Here is a 23167-nt window from a genome sequence, read left to right on the forward strand (position 1 = left end):
CTGGAGAGCCTTGGACTGTGGAGGGGGGGGGCAACAATAATCCAACAAGCCCCCTACCCTTTCCATCTCCAACCTCGGAGATGGGTGGTGGAGGAGAGAGGAGAAAGCAAGAGATTGGTGTGCTACAGAGGTGCAGCAGGAGGAACTGAAGATACTGGCAACTACATGACTCAACAGAGCCAGTGAAAAAACTGCAGACTCAAAGCTGATCAAAATCAAAGCTAAAGCTGCCTGACGCAGAGTCCCACCATTACTCAATCTAGCCCAGTCTTCACCAATTTGGTGCCCTGCAGATGTTTTGGAATACAGTTCCCACCAGCCCCAGTGAGGCAAAATGGTCGTGAGCTGAGCATCAGCAAGTGGAAGACACTCACCTTGAAACGGGCCTGGTCAAGGTCATAAATCTTCCTCAAGGGACACACGTCAGGTGCAAAGAAATGGCCCAGCTTGGCCAGAGTGACCCCATTCCGCAGACTCTCCTCCAGTTCAGTTGGTGAGGCCAGATCCTCCTTCAAGCAGCCCTCCATCCAGCTGAAATAAGCAGAGAGAAATGGAAAAGACGCCTTTTGTTTCGCTGGCACACATGCCCAGAGGTGGCCTGATTTATTCAATGGCTGTCCCCTTGTGCCTTCAAAAGCCATTCCGGGGTCCTTCCAGACCCCACCCCATGCCCCCCCAAGCAATAGTGGCAGAAGAACATAAGAAAAGCTCTTCTGGATTAGACCAATGCAGGCCCGTCCAGTCTAGTGAGCCTTGTCCTACAGGGTACGGCAGTGTAGTAGTTAGAGACCTCAGACCTGGGTTCAAAACCCCACTTGACCACAAAGCTCCCTCAAGGACCTGATCTAGGCCCTCTTAGACCCTCACCCGACCACAAGCACCCTCACCGTTTGGCTTCTTCTAGATGACAGAGATACTGGTAGGCGATGTTCTGGTGCCTCTTCTCATCCATTTCATCCGCTGTAAGGCGTTCATCTGGGGAAAGCAAGCAAAACTGCTATTTGCACACTCAGTTCAAACTGAGGTTTTCAGAGATCTGACTGGCATCGATTGGTGACGTAGGATCAATCTCATAGCAGCCTCTGGTTGCTACTTTGCCCCTGGAATCAATTCAAGGAGCAGGTCTTGGCCATTTAAAGCTCTAAAGGGCCTAGAATATCTCTCTCTATATATGAATGAGATTCTTACAACATTTCATAACATCCTACATGCATAGAGTAGAATATTCCACGCTGACACCAAAAGTAAATGTTTGTATAGGAGGCGATAAACAGTGTATGCTGCTAATCGCAAAGTTGTATACTGTGAAGGGACCTCTGTTTTCATTTTTAGCCATGTGAATAACGGAGCTGCACCAATCAGTTGTAAAACAGTTTTTTATGCTTCAAACCTTATGTCAATTTTATTTTAATAGTTTCAACAAGTGCTATTTGCCAGATTTTATTGTACCTATTTTTTTCAAAGAAGCACCCTTCAGGCTTTTCCAGCACCGCACCTCGTTATTACCAGCCAAACAGGGTAAAAGATAACTTACCAGGGGTTAGTATTATCTCCCATGAAAAGATTTGAGCCTAACCAGCTCTGGACATTTAGAGTTGTTTAGAGAATGTCTCAAGAAACAGCTTCCTGCCCACCAACCTTGAGCCTAGCTGTGCTCTAACAGCAACACTATAGACAGCCTCTGTCTTGTTGGCATTCAAAGCAAATGCAGTTCTGGAGAAGTAGGAAATCATTCCTCCAGAATGGAAAGGAGCCCATTAAAAGAAATAAAAAGAAAACAGAAGCATAGGTCAAACAGCTCCAGTCAATGTTATGACTCACTCACTTCAAACTCTATCCTTGCTGCCAAACTGGCAAGGCATTTCACAGGCACTCACTTCATTCCTAACGGTTCTTTTGAAAGCATGCAAACAGATATTTTGCACGGTAGGAGGGGTATGTGTGGTGTGTCTGTGTGCTTACCACACACACCCTGCTGCTTTAAGAGGAAAGTTAACAAAACATTGCTTCATAGGCAGTTGGGTGAGAGTGGATAAATATCAACGGAAGAATTGCCTGATAGGATCACATCCAACATCCATTTCGTACAGCATCCTTTCCTACAGTGGCCAAACCATGCACTGTATCTCCCCCCTCCCACAAAAGAAAAGAGAGAGACCCCTGCCTGAACTGCTGCCAGTCAGGGTAGAGAATACTAGCTAGATGGACCATTGGTCTGACTCAGTATAAGGTAGCTTCATATTATTTATTATGATAATTATGCTTGTCAATCCAATTAAGATAAGCAACTAATTCCTCTGAGTACACAGCAAAGTTATTTGCTTTTCTGCTGGTCCACAGACAGAGATTTTGTGGTGAGGGGGACCAAGGAGTCCATGGGTCAAAATCAACAGCCCAAAATTTCAATATGGGAAGCTAAACAGATTTTAACAGCTGCTTAATTTTATTAAGGGCTGATTTTACAATAAAAATAAACTTCCATTCTCATTCACCTTTTGTAAGTTACGATACATACCAAGAGAAATGAAGAAAAATCTGCAAATGGTAGAATGCAAAGTATTCTGAGATGCAGGTGGCTGCACACACTAAACTGGCAGTAAGTCCGATTGAAAAAACAGAGCTTACTTCCAAGTAGATATGCCAGGACAGAATCACATGGTAAGTGAATATGTTGCACCTGGAACAGGGGCATATCCCTGTGGCTCCCCCAGGCACATTTACCGGTACTCAGAAGTAAAGCCTTACTAACTTCAACTGCACCGCCTCCCCGTCACAGGGAGACTTTGAAGGAGACCTTTTTTAATTAGAGTGTTGCAGCCATGAGGTCAAACTTAGGGGCTCAGGTCCAAGATAGAGATTTCAGGTTAAATAATTCCCCCCGCCCTTGCTCTCCCCATTTTATATAATATTTCATCCGATAAATAGCTCTGGGCAGACTGAAAGCTCGCCACGTTTCGGTGGATCCCACCCACAAAGGTGTGGTCGAACTGTGGATCTCGTTTGCTTGTCTTCAGTTCATAGAATCATAGTTATTATTTCATAATAACTTCAAAGAGTGTATAGGATTGCACCTAAATCACTCACCAGGGATGCAAACGAAAAAAGCGACATACTGTAATTTGAAATGCAGTCAGACAAACAGATATCTGTGCTACATTCCCCTCCCCGGGTCCCCCACCTTCGACTCTCTGGGCTTGTACGCCCGACCCCCACTAGCCCAGCCCAACCCCGACGGGCAACTCACAGGTGGGTCGGGCCTGCCCGCCCCCCGCACGCTGGTGGATCTGCTCCATCTCCGGCGGCTCTGCTTCCTCTGGGGGAGCCAAGCAAGCTCCGCGCTGGAAGTTTGAATCTCCCGCCGCCTCCCTTCGTTCTCTTTCCAGCTGAGGCCGCCGCGGAGGATCCTGGGATCTGTAGTTTCCTTGGTGAGCCCAGCCAAAGCAGTTGCATTGCGGGATGCTTTGTACGCCTTCCCGGGCGGGGTTTGCAGGGAGAGCTCGGGAAGCAAGGAGGAGCAAAGCGTGTTCGAGCTCCCCAGTTTCTAGAAACCAGGGACGGGGAAATCCGCTGCGGGGCTGCAACAGCTGCTGGACTGCAACTCCCATCATCCCTACCCATTGGGCATGCTGGCTGGGGCTGATGGGAGCTGCAGTCCTCAAAACTATCCGGAGGGCCACCTAAGGCGCAGCAAGACTCTTGTTGCTTGTTTGTCAGAGACAAACGGATTTATGGGCGTCCTTTTGCTACAGTCACGAGTATTTCTTCCAGTATTTTCAGTTCCTTTTTGCGCGCATAATCGTGCTTGGTGTCATTTTTCTTTTCAAATGGGCTGATTAAAAGAGAGAGGTTCTCCAAAAAGTCAGGCCTGCTTGAGAAGAAGTAAAAACGGCAAAGAAGATCACGGTAGTAAATTGATTGTCGCATACGCTTTCGGGGTCTGAAGTCCCCATTTTCAGTCCTCGCTATCTTTATATGCATCTGTAAAGAAGAAAGCAAAGGAGGGACTGCTTGCTAAAATTCTAACACGAGGGGAAAAAAGGAAAAGGTGTCAATTACCAATCTAATCCCTACGTTCACCCCACAACTTTTTTTAAGATACGAACAACTCTGCATAACACTTGTGAAAACAAGAAACTCACTCACCTGTTTTTAAACCAAAATTAAGAAATGGCACTGTACCTGGAAACACTGCAATTCCCGGTTCAGTGCGTGGAGCAAGCCACAAATCCATCTCCTAGTTTCAAAAATCTCTTTAATATCTGGTATATTCTCCAGGTGTGAACAAAATGTTAAACTGTAAAAAACAACAACAACCCAGATACTTCACTTTGATCTCAGCCACGAGATCGAGAAGCGACACCCTCCTTAGTACAAATGCCCAGTGCATTCTAGCCTAGGTTTCTGAGGGCACGGCTGCAAGTTCTGAGGGCATGCTGCCGGGACTGCACGCTTTGCTATCCCTGCACAAACGCAGCTCTTCCGTCCCCTCCGCGTGAACAACCTTCTGCTGGGTCATTTTAATCATAAATTTAGGGACCCTCTGCGGTTCATTCATTTCACAGAATCAGAATTGTAGCGTTGGAAGGGACTTCGCAGATTGGTCTGTGGTTTGCACAAATCATATTTGCATAAACCTTACATGAATCACGCAAAAACCCCTTTCCTAGAATGCCGTGTCAAATCTTTTGAGCATCGCTGGTATGGGCGCTGGTATTGCGGGGGTGGGGGGAGGACTTTTGTTAGCGGGAGGGCAGAGCTATCTGCCACTCAGTTGGTCAGTTAGTTGAGTATTTTTATTTATTTACTTGATTTAGAGGGGGCAACTGCTCCCCCTGGCTACACCCATGATTGCTGGTAGTTTTTGCTAGGAGGTGCTTTGCAAAAAGTTTACCTTCTAGGTCTAAAGGTAAAGGTACCCCTGCCCGTACGGGCCAGTCGTGTCCGACTCTAGGGTTGTGTGCTCATCTCGCTCTAGAGGCTGTGAGCCGGTGCCATCCGAAGACACTTCCGGGTCACATGGCCAGCGGGACGAAGCTGCAGCTGGCGAGCCAGCACCAGCGCAGCACATGGAAACACCGTTTACCTTCCTGCTATAAAGCGGTACCTATTTATCTACTTGCACTTACCTATTTATCTACTTGCACTTAAGAGTGCTTTCAAACTGCTAGGTGGGCAGGAGCTGGGACCGAACGACGAGAGCTCACCCTGCCACGGGGATTCGAACCGCCGACCATACGATCGGCAAGTCCTAGGCACTGAGGTTTTACCCACAGCGCCACCCGCGGCCCTACCTTCTAAGTCTAGATGTCCAGTTCCTCCCCCTGGGACTCCAAAACACAAACACCTGACCTCAGTCCCACACCTGGGGGTACCAAGGCTGAGCACCCCCCCACACACACACACAGAAAGGGGGAGCGGATGCTGTCAATAAAAGCCAGTAATAGGCTGCCACTAGTGCTTTCTGCTTACACAGCCTGAGGCAGGAGAGCTCAGGCTGCACCCTGGATGTCCCCAAGATCCCAAAATGTAAGAGCTAAAGTAGCATTCCCTGCATCTGGGTCCTCAAACAAAAGAAGCCAAATCATACAGCAGGAGATGTGACCAAAGAGGTATAATACTAATACTAATACTAATACTAATAATAATAATTTATTTGTACCCCACCCATCTAACCAGGTTGCCCCAGCCACTCTGGGTGAATTCCAACAGGGCTGCCTTCAGATGTCTTCTTAAGGTCTAAGACACTGGTTTTAGAACCAAGGCTTAATCCAAATAAACACGCCAAAATGAATAGGTAGATTCCCCCCCCCCCGGGGGTCTGGCCAATTCTCTGCTTACACTTGCATGCTTCTGCCAGGCACATAAGTCTGTGCACCTCATAAGAATGTACCTGTGTCTTTAAAAAGCAACAGGAGACTGGCTGCATGCAAATACCATCACAGGTAACCTAGGGAAGAGAGAGAGAGAGAGAGAGATGTAGGTCCTCAGTTGTTAGAGCTGGTTGTCATGGAGAGAGTCAGCATGTCTCAGGCATACTGAAAAGAAACTTGAATCCTCGCAAGCCATCATGGGAAGGAGGGAGGGAGGCCAGAGTTTGCTCTGCAGGGACTGGGAGATTGGCATGGTGACAATTTCTTACATTTTCCTACAAAAGGCCTCCATCATATTGCACGTCTGAAAGCTATATATGTACATGACCTTGAAAAATGTTTGTTGTACTCTACGAAGAAAGCCTGGGCATTAAAAAAAGTCTTTTAAATAAGAAACCCTTGAAAATTTCACCAAATGAACTTTCCTGCGTGATGCTGACATTTGACAGCATTTGCAAAAGTGATCTGTAGCTCCACAAATCCTATCCGAGATCGTCAGCGTTCACTAGAAAAATATTACTGACTTTCATCTCGGTGAGTCATAGACCTTTATTATTATTGTAGGCATGTGTTTAAATAAATTAGTTACCAACTCTTCTTCTTCTTCTTCTTCTTCTTCTTCTTCTTCTTCTTCTTCTTCTTCTTGCACAGGGGCTCCTGTTTCTTTCTTTCACGGCTGCAAAACAGGAATAAATTCAACAGCTGAAGCCAACACTCACCCAATTTCCTCTTGTTATCTCTCCTCTCCCTTCTTCCCCATTGCTTTCTCACATCAAGTTATCCCTACAATTTGTTTTTGCATCCATCCAGGTCTCCGGAAGATGCTATGCACCCTCTCTCTCTTTTTTTAAACCTCCTGAGCTGATTTTGAAACATGTGGTGTATTGCAAGTGCTGTTAACGACATGAAACGATGACAAGGTTTCCGCTTTACTGGATGTTCTCCATGTGATGCTCTTCCTTGCTCCTGTTTCCCCTAGAAATGGACTCCCACCAGCTGAGCAGCAACCACTGATGGCTCTGGAGGAATCCTCTGTACTGGAGGCACAGCTCAGCCCAGAAGAAGGCGGACGGCAGGGCTCTAAGGTGCCCAACAAGAAAAAGAAGAAATGGAAAGGAAAGGCAGAGGCAGAGGCAGCCAGGGAACCTGAGAAGGAAGGCGAGGTGCCCTTGAGGAAAGAAGCCAAGATTGAAGATCTCACCAAAGCTGGCCACCAGGCCCTGCAGCTTGGTGCTGTTGGAGAGGCCTTATCATGCTTCAAGAAGGCCTTTGCCCTCTCCTTGGAAACCTCAAGTGCCCAGGCCCGGAAGGTGTGCGCTTTCAACCTGGGTGCAGCCTACGTGGAGGCCGGGAAGCCGGAGAAGGGCCTGGAGTTCCTCCTCAAATCCCACTCTGAGGAAGGGGAAGCCGGGGAGCATCTCGGGGACCTTTTCTTCAATGTTGGGGCAGCCCACGAAGGCCTGCGGGATTTCCCCAAGGCCTTGGAGTCTTTCCGCAAGGCCCAGGATCACTACCACTCGGTCCAGGCCGGCAGCGAGGCCAGCACCTATATGAAGATGGGCTACTGCTACCTGGGCATGGAAGACCCTTCGCGGGCCGCCCAGTGCTTCCAGGAAGCCGGCCGGGCCTACGTGGAAGTCGAGAGCCTAGAAGCCGCCGCAGTGGCCCTCAGCAAAGCCGGCAACTATATGCTTCAGAGCGGAGAGTATGGCGCCAGCGACATTGTCAAAGTGTTGAACGAGTGCCGCTTGCTGTGTGAGCGTCTCTCAAACAAAGCTCTGCTGGGTATGTCTTAAGGGACCCTGAAAGGAAGAGTTTGGGTCAGCCACATGATGCCTGTGTACCATAGGCAAAAACGTTCCTCTTTTAACCAGTCTTGTGGCTGATTGACATCCAATGCCCTTTTAAAATTTGTTGGGGAGTGGGGGATTATTGGGTGGTGGTTGTTGTTTTTATTATGTATTTTATGTTGTTATATTGTGATTTGCGCTTGTATTGTAACTGCACTGGGACCTGCTGCTAAAGGCTGGTATACAAATTTTATTATTATTATTATTATTATTATTATTATTATTATTATTATTATTATTATTATTAAATAGGGTTGCTTTTGCCTGGCCTCCTCCAGGTGGTGAGTCAAGGTTTTGAATCTGCAAGTGGTCAAGAGTGCCATACACTCTTGTGTGTAATGACTATGCATGCAGATTACAAGCTCCAGAACGGCAGGAGCTGGCAGCAAATTATAGTATAGACCTTCTGGGTGGTCTGCCTTCCTCCACTCCCTCTCTACCAATTAACCTGCATATCCAAGGTCAGCCTCTGTGACCTCACCAGGAACCTCCCCTAGGTCTCAGGTTTGGGCCCTGAGATATCAGGGGCTGAGATGCTCCTGATTTGGCAACCTTAATGTATTACCTAGGAATCAGGTGAGGTGGGAAGAGGCCCACCCATTTGTCTCTATGACAACATGTCTTTGGACATGTAAATCATGACACTTAACTGACCAGCAAGGGCCATTACCTTAACAAAGGAATTAGTTGGACCTGTTCACCAGATTCCCTCTTACACATTATGCCCTCACAGGTACAGGATCAAGAGCGGTAGTCACGTAATCTGGGGAACCAGGTTCGCGTCTCCGCTCCTCCACATGCAGCTGCTGGGTGACCTTGGGCCAGTCACACTTCCTTGAAGTCTCTCAGCCCCACTCACCTCACAGAGTGTTTGTTGTGGGGGAGGAAGGGAAAGGAGAATGTTAGCCGCTTTGAGACTCCTTAAAGGGAGTGAAAGGCGGGATATCAAATCCAAACTCTTCTTCTTCTTCTTCTTCTTTTTGAAAGGGACCCATTGGCATCATTCAGACGGAACCCCCCAAACCTATAAAACTATTTTAATATTGAATTGATTCATATATTTATCAATGTATGCTGTTTCCCCCCCCCTCTCTCCCGCTCTCCCCACCCCAGGAAAACTCTATAATGACATTGGGCTCTGCTTCTCCCAGCTCAAGATCTTCTCCTTAGCAGCGGAAAGCTTTGAGAGAGCTCTTCCACTCTGCCAAACCGATGCTGACGGCCGGTGTGAAGAAGCAGTCGTCCTTCAGAACCTTGGGGCTGCCCATAACACCCTTGGGAACTTCCGGAAGGCTCTGGGGTTTCACCGGAGGGCCGCCTCACTACACAGTAAGTTGCTGTAGAGGACACCAAACTGGCCCAGGTCACTTGTCCAAACACCCAGATGGGGTCTGACAAGAAGCACACAAAGTGATGTAGAAAACAAGAGACAAAAAGGGGTACAGTGGTGAAATCTGAGATAAAGTAACACTTAATATTTTTTAAAGAGCCTTGTAATCAGTAAAGATTTATTGCACCATGAACTTTGGGCATCAAATGCATGGAATGCTATCCTCAGTGGGGAGATCTGTTTACTGAAAGCAACAAAACAGCACTACAAAAACAAGGAGCCTCTGAATTCTAGAAGGACATGAGCCAACTTTAACCTCTTGGGCAAGTAGGGAGTGAATAAAAGATAGCATAAGTAAAAAGAAGAAAAATATATCTGTTCGCCAGCCTTTGCCAACCTGTTGCCCACCAGATGTTTCTGTCTACAACTCCTATCAGCCCTAGCCAGCATGGCCATTTTGGACTACAACTCCCATTAGCCCAGTCAGCATGACCTTGCTGACTGCAGCTTATGGGAGTTGTAGTCCAAAACATATGGAGAGCACCAGGTTGGTGAGCGCTGTCCCCTCATATTTGCAGCATTATTCTTTTTCAAGTTGATCTCCTCTGTTGTTGTTTTCCCAGTTGTCTGTTTTAGATCGTAAGCTCCTTTGAAGCAGGGACTCGTTGATTTTTGCCAACAAAGCTCTTTAAGGCCCCATGTACACTGGTGGAACTTAATATGATAGTGATGTCAGAAAACTGGGCAGTTCTTTTGAAAACAAAAAGGGCTGTGCCTCAGAATTCAGTCCCTGTTCAACAATCCTTTTACTAGCTGCCTAACTACACATTGGGACGCGGGTGGTGCTGTGGGTTAAACCACAGAGCCTAGGACTTGTCGATCAGAAAGTCGGCGGTTCAAATCCCCGCGACGGGGTGAGCTCCTGTTGCTTGGTCCCAGCTCCTGCCAACCTAGCAATTTGAAAGCACGTCAAAGTGCAAGTAGATAAATAGGTACCGCTCCGGCGGGAAGGTAAATGGTGTTTCCGTGCACTGCTCTGGTTCGCCAGAAGCAGCTTTGTCATGCTGGCCACATGACCAGCTGTACGCCAGCTCCCTCGGCCAATAAAGCGAGATGAGTGCCGCAACCCCAGAGTCGGTCATGACTGGACCTAATGGTCAGGGGTCCCTTTACCCTTTTTAATTACACATCTTGGATTGAACATTATCACCTCCTGTGTATTTTACAACAGAGTGACAGGCAAAAACCCACCAGGTGAAGCTTTTTCCTGGCCCAGATGTCAAGTGAAAGGGAACACTTTGCTCCCCCTCCCCAATCTCTCTGTGTGAGGCACAAGAGTGGGGCCTGTGAAAACAAAAAAATTGTTCAGCAATAGGTGGAACGCTTCATGGAACCCACAATTTGTGGATATTTTTGTGCAGGTGCCCTGGGAAACAGGAGAGCTCAGGGACAGTGTTTTGGCAACTTGGCCTATGCGCTGAGCCAATTGGATGACCACGAAGCTGCTGGGGAAAATTATCTTCATGCGCTCCAAGCCTTCAAGGACTCAGGTGAGAAATGAGGTGTGGAGACGGGAAAGATGGAAGAGAGATCCAGGGAAAGTGTTTTCCTACCCTGCATCACCAAGGCCAAGGGGGTTGTAACTGTTTTGTAAAAAGCAGTGAAGGCAGGTCCAAACTCATGTATTATAATATCACCACCGTTCAGCAGCAAATCCCAGGGCAGGTTACAACAATTTAAAATTCAGAATGAAAAACAATTAAAACATAATATATTCAGAAAAATAGGGAGCACCCTGAAGACACACATCTCAGGTGTCAAAGGCCAGCCTAAAGAGGCCGGATAGTGAAGAGGTGAGACGCAACTCTGTGGAGAGTTCCTCAATTTAGAGGCCGCGGCAGAGAAGGCCTCTTCCAGCGGCCACCCCCTAAACCTATCAGGGTGATGGAACTACTAAGAGGACCCTCTCTGTTGCTCTTAATACCTGGGAGGGTCTGTAGGGAAGGAGGCGGTCCTTCAGATATTTGGTGCCTAAGTCATTTAGGGCTTTGATTAGTAATGCGAGCACCCTGAATTGGGCCCAGCAAAGAACTGGCAACCTGTAACAAGTGCCTCTGTCCATGGGGCACTTCCTTTCACTTTTGTGTTTCTGTTCACCTTACCTAAGGCCAACCTAAAGGGCCAAAGCCCCTAGGCTGCATTCTTCCTGGAAGTAGCTGGGGGAGCTGTTGACAGGGAATCTGGCTTCTGAGAGTTTCCTAAACTTAAGATACATGTCGTGACTGGCAGCAGAACTCTGGTTAGGAACACAATACGTAAGAGGAGTAACGATATATATTACACTTTTGCCCTCCCACTGTGGCATTTGATAACCATGTGTTCACTTACTCTCATTCAAGTCTGAAAATCAAGGGATAGAAGGATCCACCAATTTCATTTCTCTGTTTCTCATTTGTCAAGTCTTAAATTCAGTCCTTCACATTGTTCAGCAATTTGCAATGGGGTTTTTTGATATATAAAAAAATCCTCATGAAAATTCATCAGCATTTTGGTGCAAATTTCTCTTAATAAACACCTGTGTGCAGTTTTGACATGTGCACATTTTTGTGAGCAATCTTGCATTTGTGCATGGTATTTTCACAAATAGGGACTCGGGTGGCGCTGTGGGTAAAACCTCAGCGCCTAGGACTTGCCGATCGCATGGTCGGCGGTTCGAATCCCCGCGGCGGGGTGCGCTCCTGTCATTCGGTCCCAGCGCCTGCCAACCTAGCAGTTTGAAAGCACCCCCGGGTGCAAGTAGATAAATAGGGACCGCTTACCAGCGGGAAGGTAAACGGCGTTCCGTGTGCTGCGCTGGCTCGCCAGAGCAGCTTCGTCACGCTGGCCACGTGACCCGGAAGTGTCTGCGGACAGCGCTGGCTCCCGGCCTCTAGAGTGAAATGAGCGCACAACCCTAGAGTCTGTCAAGACTGGCCCCTACGGGCAGGGGTACCTTATTTTCACAAATATCCCAATTTTTTTGCTTTCCCTTAAAACATGGATTCTTTTGGAACCAATTGTTTAGCAGGAGAGCTGCATCACAAAATTCAGATAAGAAAGAATTTCAAAGGCTAGCTGTGTTTCGGTTTGCATGCTGTTTTGGAAAATGATAATTTGCTTTAAATGTGAACTGACTCTCATTTCTCCCCCAACCCTACAGACAACAGAACAAGTGGCTGTGTGGCCATTGTCCCAGCCAACCCATTAGCAGCTGGCCTCCAGAACTTAGAGATGTAACTGCTGTGACTAGCTGTCCATTTGTTACTGAGCCAGGTTCACAGTCCTTGCATTCATTTACAAAGCCCTAAACCTCTTAGGTCCAGGGTACATCAGGGACCACTTTAACCCTTCTATCCCAGCTCATTCATTGAAGTAATCTGCAGGAGTGCCGTTTGTAATTCCCTGAGTTGGCAAGTCTCATTTGATGGCAACAGGAACCTGAGCCTTTTGTGTCATCGGTCCAGCCCTGTGGAATACTCTTCTGATAGACATTCAGCCAGGGATCAACCATGGCAAAAACAACAGGAAATGAGAACAGAAGATATGGAACTGGGTGCAAACAGATGAATACATAATATGTAAAGAACTATAAGATCACAGAAGAGAGTCTCTTGTGGACAAAGATGGAAAGACTTATTATTGTTAAATATGGAGGAATGGTTGTTGAAGTTATTGGAGACAAAGCTGGTATGTTTGGTTACTTTTAAACATCTGCTGAAAACTTTTCTATGCCACTGGATCTGTGCAGACAATTAAGAGTTCATTCTTCCACAGTAGTCTATTTCTGCTTTGATATTTTTTAGAAAGAGCAGTATCAAAATATTTTTTATAAGTAAAACAAAATAAATAACAGGGGGCTCATTTGTCTGTTCTTCAGACTGAACCCTGCTCTGCTTCTCTCCAACCCCTTCTCCTCCTTTTCTACACAGGTGACCTTCCAGGCCAATGGCAAGCTTATGAAGGGCTTGGGGCATCACACGCTCACCTGAGAGACCCTGGCAAAGCCATTTTGTATTACAAAGAGGCACTTACCTTGCTCTCTAAATGCCAGGTAAGGCTTGTTGCAGTAGCTGGTTCTGCATTTAAATTTCAGCCAGTATTTTGATTATACAAAATGAACCTGTTGCTGACATGCTGTTTAATGGACTTGATCAATGTACATTCAAAATTTAGGAATTTGGAGTAACTGATGGCATTTCCAGACTGTCACTCTTTTTTGGGTGGGATTCAGTCACATACTGGCAAATTCAGGTTGTGCAATTATGGTTGGGTATTTTTCAAATTTAATTACATAATTGATTTATATCCCCAGCTTGCTCCTGTAGGAGTGCAGGGCGGTGGACAGAGCAATGGTTAAAAATAAAAAAAGGTAAAGGACCCCTGACAGTTAAGTCCAGTCACAAACGACTCTGGGCTTGCAGCACTCATCTCGCTTTACAGGCTGAGTGAGCCAACGTTTGTCCGCTCTGCGGACAGTTTTTCCAGGTCATGTGGCCAGCATGACTAAGCCACTTCTGGCACAACGGAACATTGAAACCAGAGCAGCACATGGAATCACCATTTATCTTCCCACCGAAGTTTATCTACTTGCACTTTTTGGGGTCCTTTCTGCTTGGTTGGCAGGAGCTGGGACCGAGCAATGGGAGTTCACCCCATCGTGGGGATTTGAACCGCCGACCTTCTGATTGGCAAGCCTGGGAGGCTCAGTGGTTTAGACCACAGCACCACCCGCAGCATCACAAAGTAAAATCTAAGAACAGTTTTAAAACATTCTAAAAACAGTTAAAAACATTTTCTCACTCCATGGCCTCAGGGGGCCAGGAACGGTGTCTTTCAGCTGTCAAATGCCTAGGTGAATAGGAATATTTCTAAATTTCTCCTGAAATTTAACAGTGAGGAAGACAAGATGGACCTCACTAGGGAAGGCATTCCTCAAATGAGGAACCACTATGGAAAGGGCTCTGTCACAGGTCAGTGCCAGCCAAGCAGTTCTTAGTGGCAGTGCCTCCAACAAGACCATGTGGGACATAGGATGTCATGCACAACAAACTTGCTTCCCCAGAAGATCAGACTTGTAATGATGAGGAAAGTGTTGGGGAAATTGGCTGGAAAGTGTGCGACAGCACTTGCGTTGATGCAATTTCTCGTAACCTCTACACAAAGAAAATCAGGAGAAATGATACACAGATCATCTGGAAGTGTCCTATGTCTGTTGCAAATTTGCCTGAGGTGAACAATGGTTGTTGCCTGTTATTGCCCTCGTTTCAAAGATCAGTAGATGTGAGACCCAGATCCTTGAGGTGGTATTTGCTTCTAACAACAAGCAGTTATAAACTTGTAGGCTTTCACCCCTTTTAGAGAAAACCGTGCCTTTTCATCTTAGAAACCTGAAAAGAACAACCAGTGAACCTATATCAAGGCTCCATAGCTCTAATACACTGGCTAGTTAGTTGATTAACTAAAGAAAATTGTGAATCCGCACCAACTTCACTGAACCTATTACATACAGTGGTACCTCAGGTTACATACGCTTCAGGTTACATACGCTTCAGGTTACATACTCCGCTAACCCAGAAATAGTGCTTCAGGTTAAGAGCTTTGCTTCAGGATAAGAACAGAAATCGGGCTCCGGCGGCACAGCAGCAGCAGGAGGCCCCATTAGCTAAAGTGGTGCTTCAGGTTAAGAACAGTTTCAGGTTAAGAATGGACCTCCAGAACGAATTAAGTACTTAACCTGAGGTACCACTGTATATCTTTTCTTTAATGCCAGGATGTCTCAGGAACAGCCCAGGAGCGAATTGTGAACAAACTTACAGATGCCCTCCAGAACAAACTGTCTATGAACAGCAATTTCTTCCATGGTGGGGGGATTCTTCCGTCTGCTTCCATGGTGAGTTCCCTGCCTGCCACCTTGTGCCGTTTTGTTGGCATTAAACATGTGAGCCCCTGCCCTACCTACCATTGGACAAGCATTTGCAATGTCACGGAATGTTCACAAACATTAATTACTGATGAGGAAAGGTGGTTGTTGTTGCTGTTATTATTATTATTACTATTATTATTATTATTATTATTATTTTATTCCCCGTCCCTCTGGCTAGGTTTCCCCAACCACTCTGGGTGGCTTACAGCATGCCCAGAAACATAATATAAACATCAAGCATGATGAGCAAACCATCTCGGTTCTTTGAGGCAAGTTAAAAAAAAATTGTGGGGGAGGATCACATGGGACCCAGATACAGACTGAAGTCTCCCACATGTTTATAGCAGTCCACATCTGTTTTAACAGCTGTGCTAGAATCTTCTAACATGTTACACAGAGGGAGAACAGCCAGGTAAGAAGAAAATAACAGCGCAAAACTATACTTCTGCTGCTGTTTCACTTCCTCCTAGTGAGAAAAATAATTGAAACTTGTAGAAGTATTATTTTTTAAGTCAGGGGGTTGGGCTAAATCATCTTCCTCCCAACCTGGTGCCCTCTAAAGATGCTGGACTCTGACTACTATCTGGGTTAACCAACATGGGATGATGTCTAAAACATCTGGAGGGTATGAAGTTAGGGAAGCCTGGGCCAGATTGTCCATTAGGACCCTAGCTATGACTGTTTCTCTCTCTGCTCAGAAACAGCTTCCTACATCACAGACCTCAAGCCAGGTTCGATTTGCTATGTTGCCGCATCGTAAGAATGAGAGCCTCCCTCCCACGCTGTGCCACGCCAGCGAATCGTAAGTAAGGGAAATGTGCATGTTATGGTGCCTCTGTCCAAGTTCTCATCTCCTTACTGTCTCTCTCTCCCTAGACTGATTTCCAGAGATGAGAGAGGATATAAATTATTGAAATAATAAGTGGACTGAATAACTTGGCAAAATTTACAAGATAATAGGACCAGATTTATGATTTATAAATGTATGGAGAACAGCCCACGAGGTAGCAGTACTGAAGAGGGGAAAGAAACAGACACTTTCTATGCCACTAGGTGGCCATTTTTTACACATATTAACATGTCCAGAATGGAGAACGCCATGGGCTTATTCACACATCCATTTGCCCCACCAGTACTGCCCTGGGGACGCCATGGTTTAGCACTGAATTGAGTTTTCCAAAGACTGCCATTGGTTCCAATTTAGTGCCAAAGAGCAGGTTGTCCGGGGGGAAGTGGCGGGGCAAACTCTGTCTGAGTTGAGGGGGGAGTGGCACTGCTTTGCGGTGGTTCCGGTATTCCTTGGAGAGACATTTCCAGAGGAAGCTGCTTGGGGACTGTTCTTTGGCCCCATGGAGCCTTTGGTGTGGTGTTCCTCAGGGTTTGATTTTATTCCCTATGTTCTTGTTTCCATTATGTATTTTGTGTTTTCATCTGGTATTTTTATGTTGTGAACCACCCTGAGATCTACGGGTGAAGGGCAGTACAGTGGTACCTCAGGTTACATGCGCTTCAGGTTACATACGCTTCAGGTTGCAGACTCCGCTAACCCAGAAATATTACCTCGGGTTAAGAACTTTGCTCCGGCAGCACGGCAGCAGCGAGAGGCCCCATTAGCTAAAGTGGTGCTTCAGGTTAAGAACAGTTTCAGGTTAAGTACGGACCTCCGGAACGAATTAAGTACTTAACCCAAGGTACGACTGTATACAAATTTAATAAATTAAAAGAAATTAATTAAAAAGTGATTGTCCCATGCCTAGAAAGCACAGGACAAGTGGGAGTGTGGGCGAGTCTCATGCCATTTGCTTCAGTACATCCTGATAGCTTTCCCTTTGTTAAAACTACGTTCCTTTAGGTGACATAGACTAGGATGATATGATGTTCAAGCTCCCTGTTGAAGGGAAAACAATAATAGGCAGTAAATGAGCATGACTGAAGATCTTACAATAGAGTATGGACAAGAATACTTTCCTGGTTTCTGGCAAGAGAAGGGAGGATGTTTAACATTTTCTCGTTGCATGGTGTTTATCTTTTTCATTTAATGTATATTATCTCAAAGTCAATTAAAAATACATTCCAAATATTTTATTAGAAATAACACATGAACACTGTTTGGTCACGGCTGATCTTTAAGAAATCCTGAGCTTACAACCCCCAGATTAAAAGAAGATGGTCACACACAGGCACCATCACAGGCTCAGAATGAACACCTGTATTGTCTGAATATCACACCTCTGTTTCGTGACTCTTTGCAGCTCTGTCACACAACAATGCCACCAGGCGCAGCCCATAGAAGAGCAGTCTGCACTGGCCCCATGGAACCAGAGATCTTCTCAGTGGGGGGAAATGGTAGTCCCTCATAGCAGCCATCTGAAACCACAGCAGGCTGCCCATGGAGCATCAGGTAACCCCCTTTCTGCTTCTGGTCCTGCAGTCTTCCCTGCATGGTGCAATTTCCCCCCTGGTACAGAGATGGAGGCTCAAGTCAGACATCAGGCCAAACCATGGTTATGAATAAGAAACCATGACTTGCTATGTAAGGCTTGCCAACCAAGGTTTGTGCCAACCGTGGTTTGGTGTGATGCAGATCCACACCACACAATCTAAAGCACATCAGATGCACATTTAAAGCACACAACTTCCCTCAAATAATCATGGGAAATGTACTTTGTTAAGGGTGCTGGGAACCGTAGCTCTGTGAAGGGCAAACTACAGTTCCCAGGGCTCTTTGGGGGACATCACATGCTTTAAATGTACATTGGATGTGCTTTAAATGTATAGTGTAGATCTGCCTGGGACTGACAGACTTATAGTTTTGGGTTTTCCTCAACCTGCAGAGGTAACTGCAGCTCGAGATGGTTATGCTGAGCAGCTCTTAACCATGGTTGGCCTGTGGTGAATATGGAAGCTCAAACTGTGGTTAGTACAAACCTTGACTTAGTGCGATGTGTGAAGACAAGAACCAAATTTGGTGATGAAATGTTGAACTTGCAGTTGAGGTGAAATAGGTAGATGACAGGTCGTCAACCTTTTGAGGACAGTGGAATTTTGAGCAAGTGCTGTCACAAAATGTCTGCAGTGGTGGTGTGGCAAAAAGCAAAATTACTGTCACATCTAAAAGAGCAGGAAGAGAGACAGCACCACAAAATGGCGTGGGCATGTCCCCCCCATCAGCCTCCCCATCAATGGGAAAAGGCACCCGCATTAGCTGTGCTATATGGGCTCACAGAGAGCAGCTCTTTGCACATACCCTCCATTCAGATCAAAGGGAGGTCCTGGCTTCCAGTGAAATGAGGGTATGTTTAAAGGGAGCTTGTTCAACATGGGATAGTCTGAGTCAATGCAAACGGGAACTGAGCAGGAAGAGAAAACAGTCCTTCATGCATTGTGTTTTGAGGGGATATTTACTGAGACCTTTCATGGGCACCATAACATTGGTGATGCATCCGCAGCTTTGCCTCTCAACCACTTTGCCTCTCAACTCTATCTTCCTGCAGTGTTGGTTGCTGCAACACATGGAGACAGGATCTCCACTCCTGGAATTCCGAACGGACGTGCCATGTTTGTCAGCAGTAGCACTGAAGACACCAAGCAGCCCATGGGGACTTCTGCCTGTCGCAACCAGACACAGGCGAACAGGTCAGCTCAGAAGCAATAGCTGCTCCCCCGAAGGTGCTGGCACTGGGTATATCTGCACATGCCCTTAATTTCGAAAAAGGAAGGTGTTCAAAACATCTTTTCCTTTAATAGTTTAGAACATTTATTTACCTTTTTTGCAATAAATAAAGAGCAACCAATTCCCTTACTCTTCATCTGATCTGCCATCACCCTGCCTCTGCACCAAACCATGGCTGAGTGTTAAGTCATACTCAGAGTAGACCCATTGAGCTCAATGGACAAGTTAGTTGGACCCATCAATTCTCATTGAGTCTGCTCTGAGTAAGTGGAGTCAACCCAAGGCAAGAATGATTTGGGGAAGGAGTAGGCCTGTTTTTCCATGAGCATTTCCACCCACATTCTCCCTTCCAAATGTTGTGCGTTTGTAAAATTTAAAAAAACAGAGGAGGAAACAGTGATTCTGGAAATCAGATCTCAGTGACATCCTTTATTCTTTTCTAGCAATCTCAATGCTTTTCTGCACCTGGATCCCTCCTGCCACAACTGCTTACAGAACAGGAAGTCCCACAATTCACAACTAAGTAAGTACAGTGGTGTCTGCAGGGCTCTTGCTCAGAAGCGGCAAAACCAGGGCTTTTTTCAAGAGAGAACTCACCGGAACTCAGTTCTGGCACCTCTCAGGTGGGTGCCATTGTCATTATAAGAGAACAAAGGGAGGCGTTCATGGTGAGATCTGGCACCTCCTTTGCTAAAAAAAATAGCACTGAGCAAAACCTTAACCAAATTTTGAAGAAAAGCCTTTCTTTCATCTGTCCTGAAGCTCAATCCAGATTAAGACCAAGCTACTGTTAATGGGTGGTTCTGGGAGATGGCTTGCTTGGGTCAGAAACTGAGGAGGCCTGTTGCAGAAGAATCTTGCCTTCCCAAAGTGAATATTTCTAAGTAGGACAAACAGCATGGCCTGTCATGGCTTTCCCCTAATTCAAAGGTTCTGAGACCTTCTGTCCCTAGGGCTCACTTGAGAGAGGTCTGGAAATTACTGTAGACCACGAGTCACAAAATGGTGGTGGAGGTAGAGTTTGGCATAACCAGCTTGCAATTTACTAACATAGGCCATATTCACACCATTTAAAGCACTAGGATACCACTTTAAACAGCCATGGCTTCCCCTCAAATAATCCTGGGAGCTGTAGTTTGCTAAGGGTGGGGTTACCATCCATATCTGATATTCTCAGGGAACTCTGGGAATTGTAGCTCTGTGAGGGGGAATGTTGGCCTCCTAATAACTCTCAACACCCTCAACAAAGTACAGCTCCCAGAATTCTTTGCAGGAAGCCACAGCTGTTGAAATTGGCATCATAGTGCTTTAAACATATGGTTTGGAAATTGTTGGGAGTATTTGCCACAGTACTTTGGATGTGGCAAGGCCATTCCACAGTCCATTTGAGAAACACTGCCCTAAACTCTGGTTTATGCTGCTGTTTTTATGTCACACCCAGCAGGCCCCCACGAGTGTGAGTCTGGTCAACTGAGAGCAAGGGTCTTGGAGAGGTAGGTTGGTTCACACGATGTATAATAAGGATAATAATTTATTTATTTATACGCTACCCATCTGGCCGGGTTGCCCCAGCAACGCTGAGCGGCTTCCAACAAATTATAAGACCACAGTAAAAAAACTTCCCTGTACAGGGCTGCCTTCAGGTGTCTTTTAAAAGTCAGATAGTTGTTTATTTCCTTGACATCTTATAGGAGGGCATTCCACAGTGTGGGCGCCACTACCAAGAAGTCCCTCTGCTTGGTTCCCTGTAATCTCACTTCTCACAATGAGGGAACCGCCAGAAGGCCCTCAGAGCTGGGCCTGAGTGTCTGGGCTGAATGATTGGGGTGGAGACGCTTCTTTTCATGTACAGGGCGGAAGCCCAAGGCACTGTCCACCCAGTGACCCGCCTTACCAGCCAAACACATTTTGGCACCTAAGGCGAACCACAAAATGGTGCCTCCCCCCTCCCTCCCTCCGCCAGCCATGGAAGAAGGGGTGAGTGAAGCTCTACATCAGGAAAAAAGGGGGAATAAAGATCTCCACTGGAAGCAAGAGTGGGAGGAGACCAGCAGTGGCTCCTACTTGCCATGATGCCACTGTGGCATAGCATGGGGGGGGGGGTTGCCAAGGAGAAGGCAGATCCAGCCTCCAAGGAGTGCATTGCAGCAGTTGCTGCCACTGTGGCAGCAGCAGCGGGTGATGCATTCCTTGGAGGTCGGATCTGCTGCCTCTGTGGATCCTGTCCACAGAGACGGCCACCTCACCTCAGTGGTGGACCTACATTTTCTGGGCCTCTTCGCAATCAGCAACGACGTCTGCATAATCGCTCTTGTCTATTTCAATGGGGTTGTTTACAACCACCTTTACAATATTTGGGTTGCTGACTCTCAAACTTTGGGATTGGTGAAATACATACCAATTTATTGAATCAATTTGAGTCATGAGGCAAAAATTGGCTCTACCAAACCCATTTTTTTAAAAAGCAGCATGGATTGAAGTTGCACTGACTGGCAGCAGTGGCTGTCCAGGGTTTCAGGCAAGAGCCTCTCCTATCCTAGTTTTCCTGGAGATGACAAGGATTGAACCTGGGACCTTCTGTATGCAAGGCAGAGACTCTACCACTGAGCTGTGGCCCTTCCCTTCCCTCGAGGACCTCTGCTGTGGTGGTCCACAGAGAAGTTTTGGAACTCGCTTCTTCTCTTTTCTTTCCAGGGCTGCACCAACTCCTGCCAGACCCTTTGCCAGCCAAAGTTTGGAGCCTCGCCGCCAGCAAGGATGGGGGAACAGATTCAAGTCCATAATATGTGCTCTGATGTGACAGGTGTGTCTTGCTGCTGAATTGACTGTCTGATGGGAGCTTTAGAAGGGTCTTGATGCTCTTCAGGTCCAAACCACCATTCGTAAACTGTGGCACACCGCTTCTCTGAGGAACACAAGTGCTCTTCCGGGCCCGGCCAAAATGGGACCACCTAGTCCAGCATCCTGTTCTCAGCACTGGCTGGCCGAGTGCTTCTGGGAAGTTCACACACTAGGCATGAAGGCCACCCCAGGATTAATTGGGTCCCTCAACATCATTGGTGCTCTGATAACACCAGTTTAGTCGCATTGGAAACTGCCTTGTTAAACCACAGATCCAACTGGCTCACGGCTCACTACTAGATATGTGCACAAAATTTCTTATAAAGTATTGTGTGTTTAATGAGATGATCAAAATTACATATCAACACATCACAAACCCTCCAGAACTTGCATTACTGAATCTGTAATGCAACTGTGCTTCATGGATAAACCACTAATTGGATTTCTTTAAGCACCTATGGCTCTAGATAGACACATTATGGAAGGACTTGAAAGGGACAAGCGTGAGTGCTTGCTACAAGAGAGGATGGCATATTGCCCTTACAGAAAAAAACTGACTCACCAGTTTAAACCAGCAAGGGGAACAAAGCACAAAGTATGATTGCTATTGTGTGCCTTCCTAGAAGCAAGCGCACACTGGGTGAGATTCTGCGAGCGTTTGTGGAATTATGCCCTGGACCATATCATTTTCAAATCTTCTTTTTTTTTTTTTTGTAATAATACATCCTGCTACACTAGTGTCACTTCACACAAGTAATCTCCTTTCCATATACATGTATCTCATGTGCCCATAAGAAAATTGCATAAGCCCAAATTTGTTACCAAACACCTGGCTGGAATGCATGTTACGAAACACACATCAAAGATGTCTGAAACAATTGGGTTGCTGCTAATATTACCCAAGTATGGGCTATGGAGTAAATTAAATCTCTTACAGATGCCTCCATCTCTGTCTAAATGTGTGGCTTTGCAAAAGAGCAAAGAGCTTTGGTTGCTCTGTTTTGAAGAGTTGGGAAAACTGAAGTAAAGGAATAATGTTCAAACCAACCGGGGGGCTAGCACAATTTAAGTGCTTCAAATCCTCCACTAAGCTATGAAGCTCATTGGTCGTGATCTTTCAGGCCAGTCACTGTCTCTCAGCCTGGCCTACCTCACAGGGTGGTTGTGCAAACAGAGGTGGAGGGGAAAGAACCACGTACACCACCTTGAGCTCCCTGTAGAAAAGATGGGATATCATTGTGATAACATACACACAATAGCACTCAATCAGAGCTTTCCAAACCGCGTGCCATGACATGTTAGTGTGTCAGCTGCAGTGTGTAGGTGTGTCACGTGAATGCCCCCCTTGCTTCTCCCAGGGCCGGAAAGGGATGAGTTTAACCTCTGGTTTGCTAGTAAAACTGAATTACAGTACTGTGGCATGAAATGATGCATCCCTAAAAAGTGTGTCGCCAACATGAAAAGTTTGGAAAGCTCTGCACTAAACACACAAGGCACAACAAAGCAGGAAGTTCTCCTGCAGAAGCAGCTTTCAATCCAGTGGGAACTCAAGCAACAGCACTGCCCTGTGGGGCAAAGCTGACACACCCAACAAGACAGCCCCAGCCTGCCTTTCCCAAAATTAGAGGGGTGAAGAGGTGC

At 46.4% G+C, this 23167-nt stretch overlaps 2 protein-coding genes across 6 annotated transcripts in view; one reads left to right on the top strand and one right to left on the bottom strand.

Moving 5' to 3' along the window:
* The window catches only part of IQGAP3 (IQ motif containing GTPase activating protein 3), a 41400-nt gene extending 35493 nt beyond the window's left edge, over window positions 1-5907 (bottom strand). Inside the window, exons 1-4 of one of the 3 annotated variants that reach the window (XM_083417255.1) lie at window positions 5891-5907; window positions 3245-3978; window positions 888-975; window positions 375-531 (exon numbers count right to left, since the gene is read on the bottom strand). In XM_083417255.1, coding sequence (XP_083273381.1) covers window positions 375-531; window positions 888-975; window positions 3245-3608 — 609 coding nt within the window. In that variant the 5' untranslated portion in view covers window positions 3609-3978; window positions 5891-5907. Of the gene's footprint in view, window positions 1-374; window positions 532-887; window positions 976-3244; window positions 3979-4179; window positions 4647-5890 lie in introns of those variants that run through there. The other 2 variants (XM_083417254.1, XM_083417256.1) reach the window with 2 other exon arrangements.
* On the top strand, window positions 2146-22460 carry TTC24 (tetratricopeptide repeat domain 24). 3 transcript variants are annotated; one of them, XM_083417342.1, is made up of 12 exons: window positions 2146-2230; window positions 6850-7655; window positions 8834-9049; window positions 10472-10600; window positions 13019-13140; window positions 14860-14979; window positions 15711-15814; window positions 17265-17413; window positions 18507-18648; window positions 19129-19208; window positions 20127-20178; window positions 21380-22460. In XM_083417342.1, the coding sequence occupies exons 2-12, from the start codon at window positions 6884-6886 to the stop codon at window positions 21483-21485; spliced, it is 1992 nt and encodes a 663-aa protein (XP_083273468.1). In that variant the 5' UTR covers window positions 2146-2230; window positions 6850-6883; the 3' UTR covers window positions 21486-22460. The 3 variants fall into 3 exon arrangements, with proteins under 3 accessions (XP_083273468.1, XP_083273467.1, XP_083273466.1); XM_083417341.1 differs by lacking the exon at window positions 2146-2230 and adding an exon at window positions 5440-5609; XM_083417340.1 differs by lacking the exon at window positions 2146-2230 and adding an exon at window positions 5993-6404.
* The last annotated feature ends 707 nt before the right edge of the window (window positions 22461-23167 follow it).

The sequence above is a fragment of the Podarcis tiliguerta genome (genome assembly GCF_965153285.1).
Source record: "Podarcis tiliguerta genome assembly, chromosome: 16".
Lineage (NCBI taxonomy): Eukaryota > Metazoa > Chordata > Lepidosauria > Squamata > Lacertidae > Podarcis > Podarcis tiliguerta.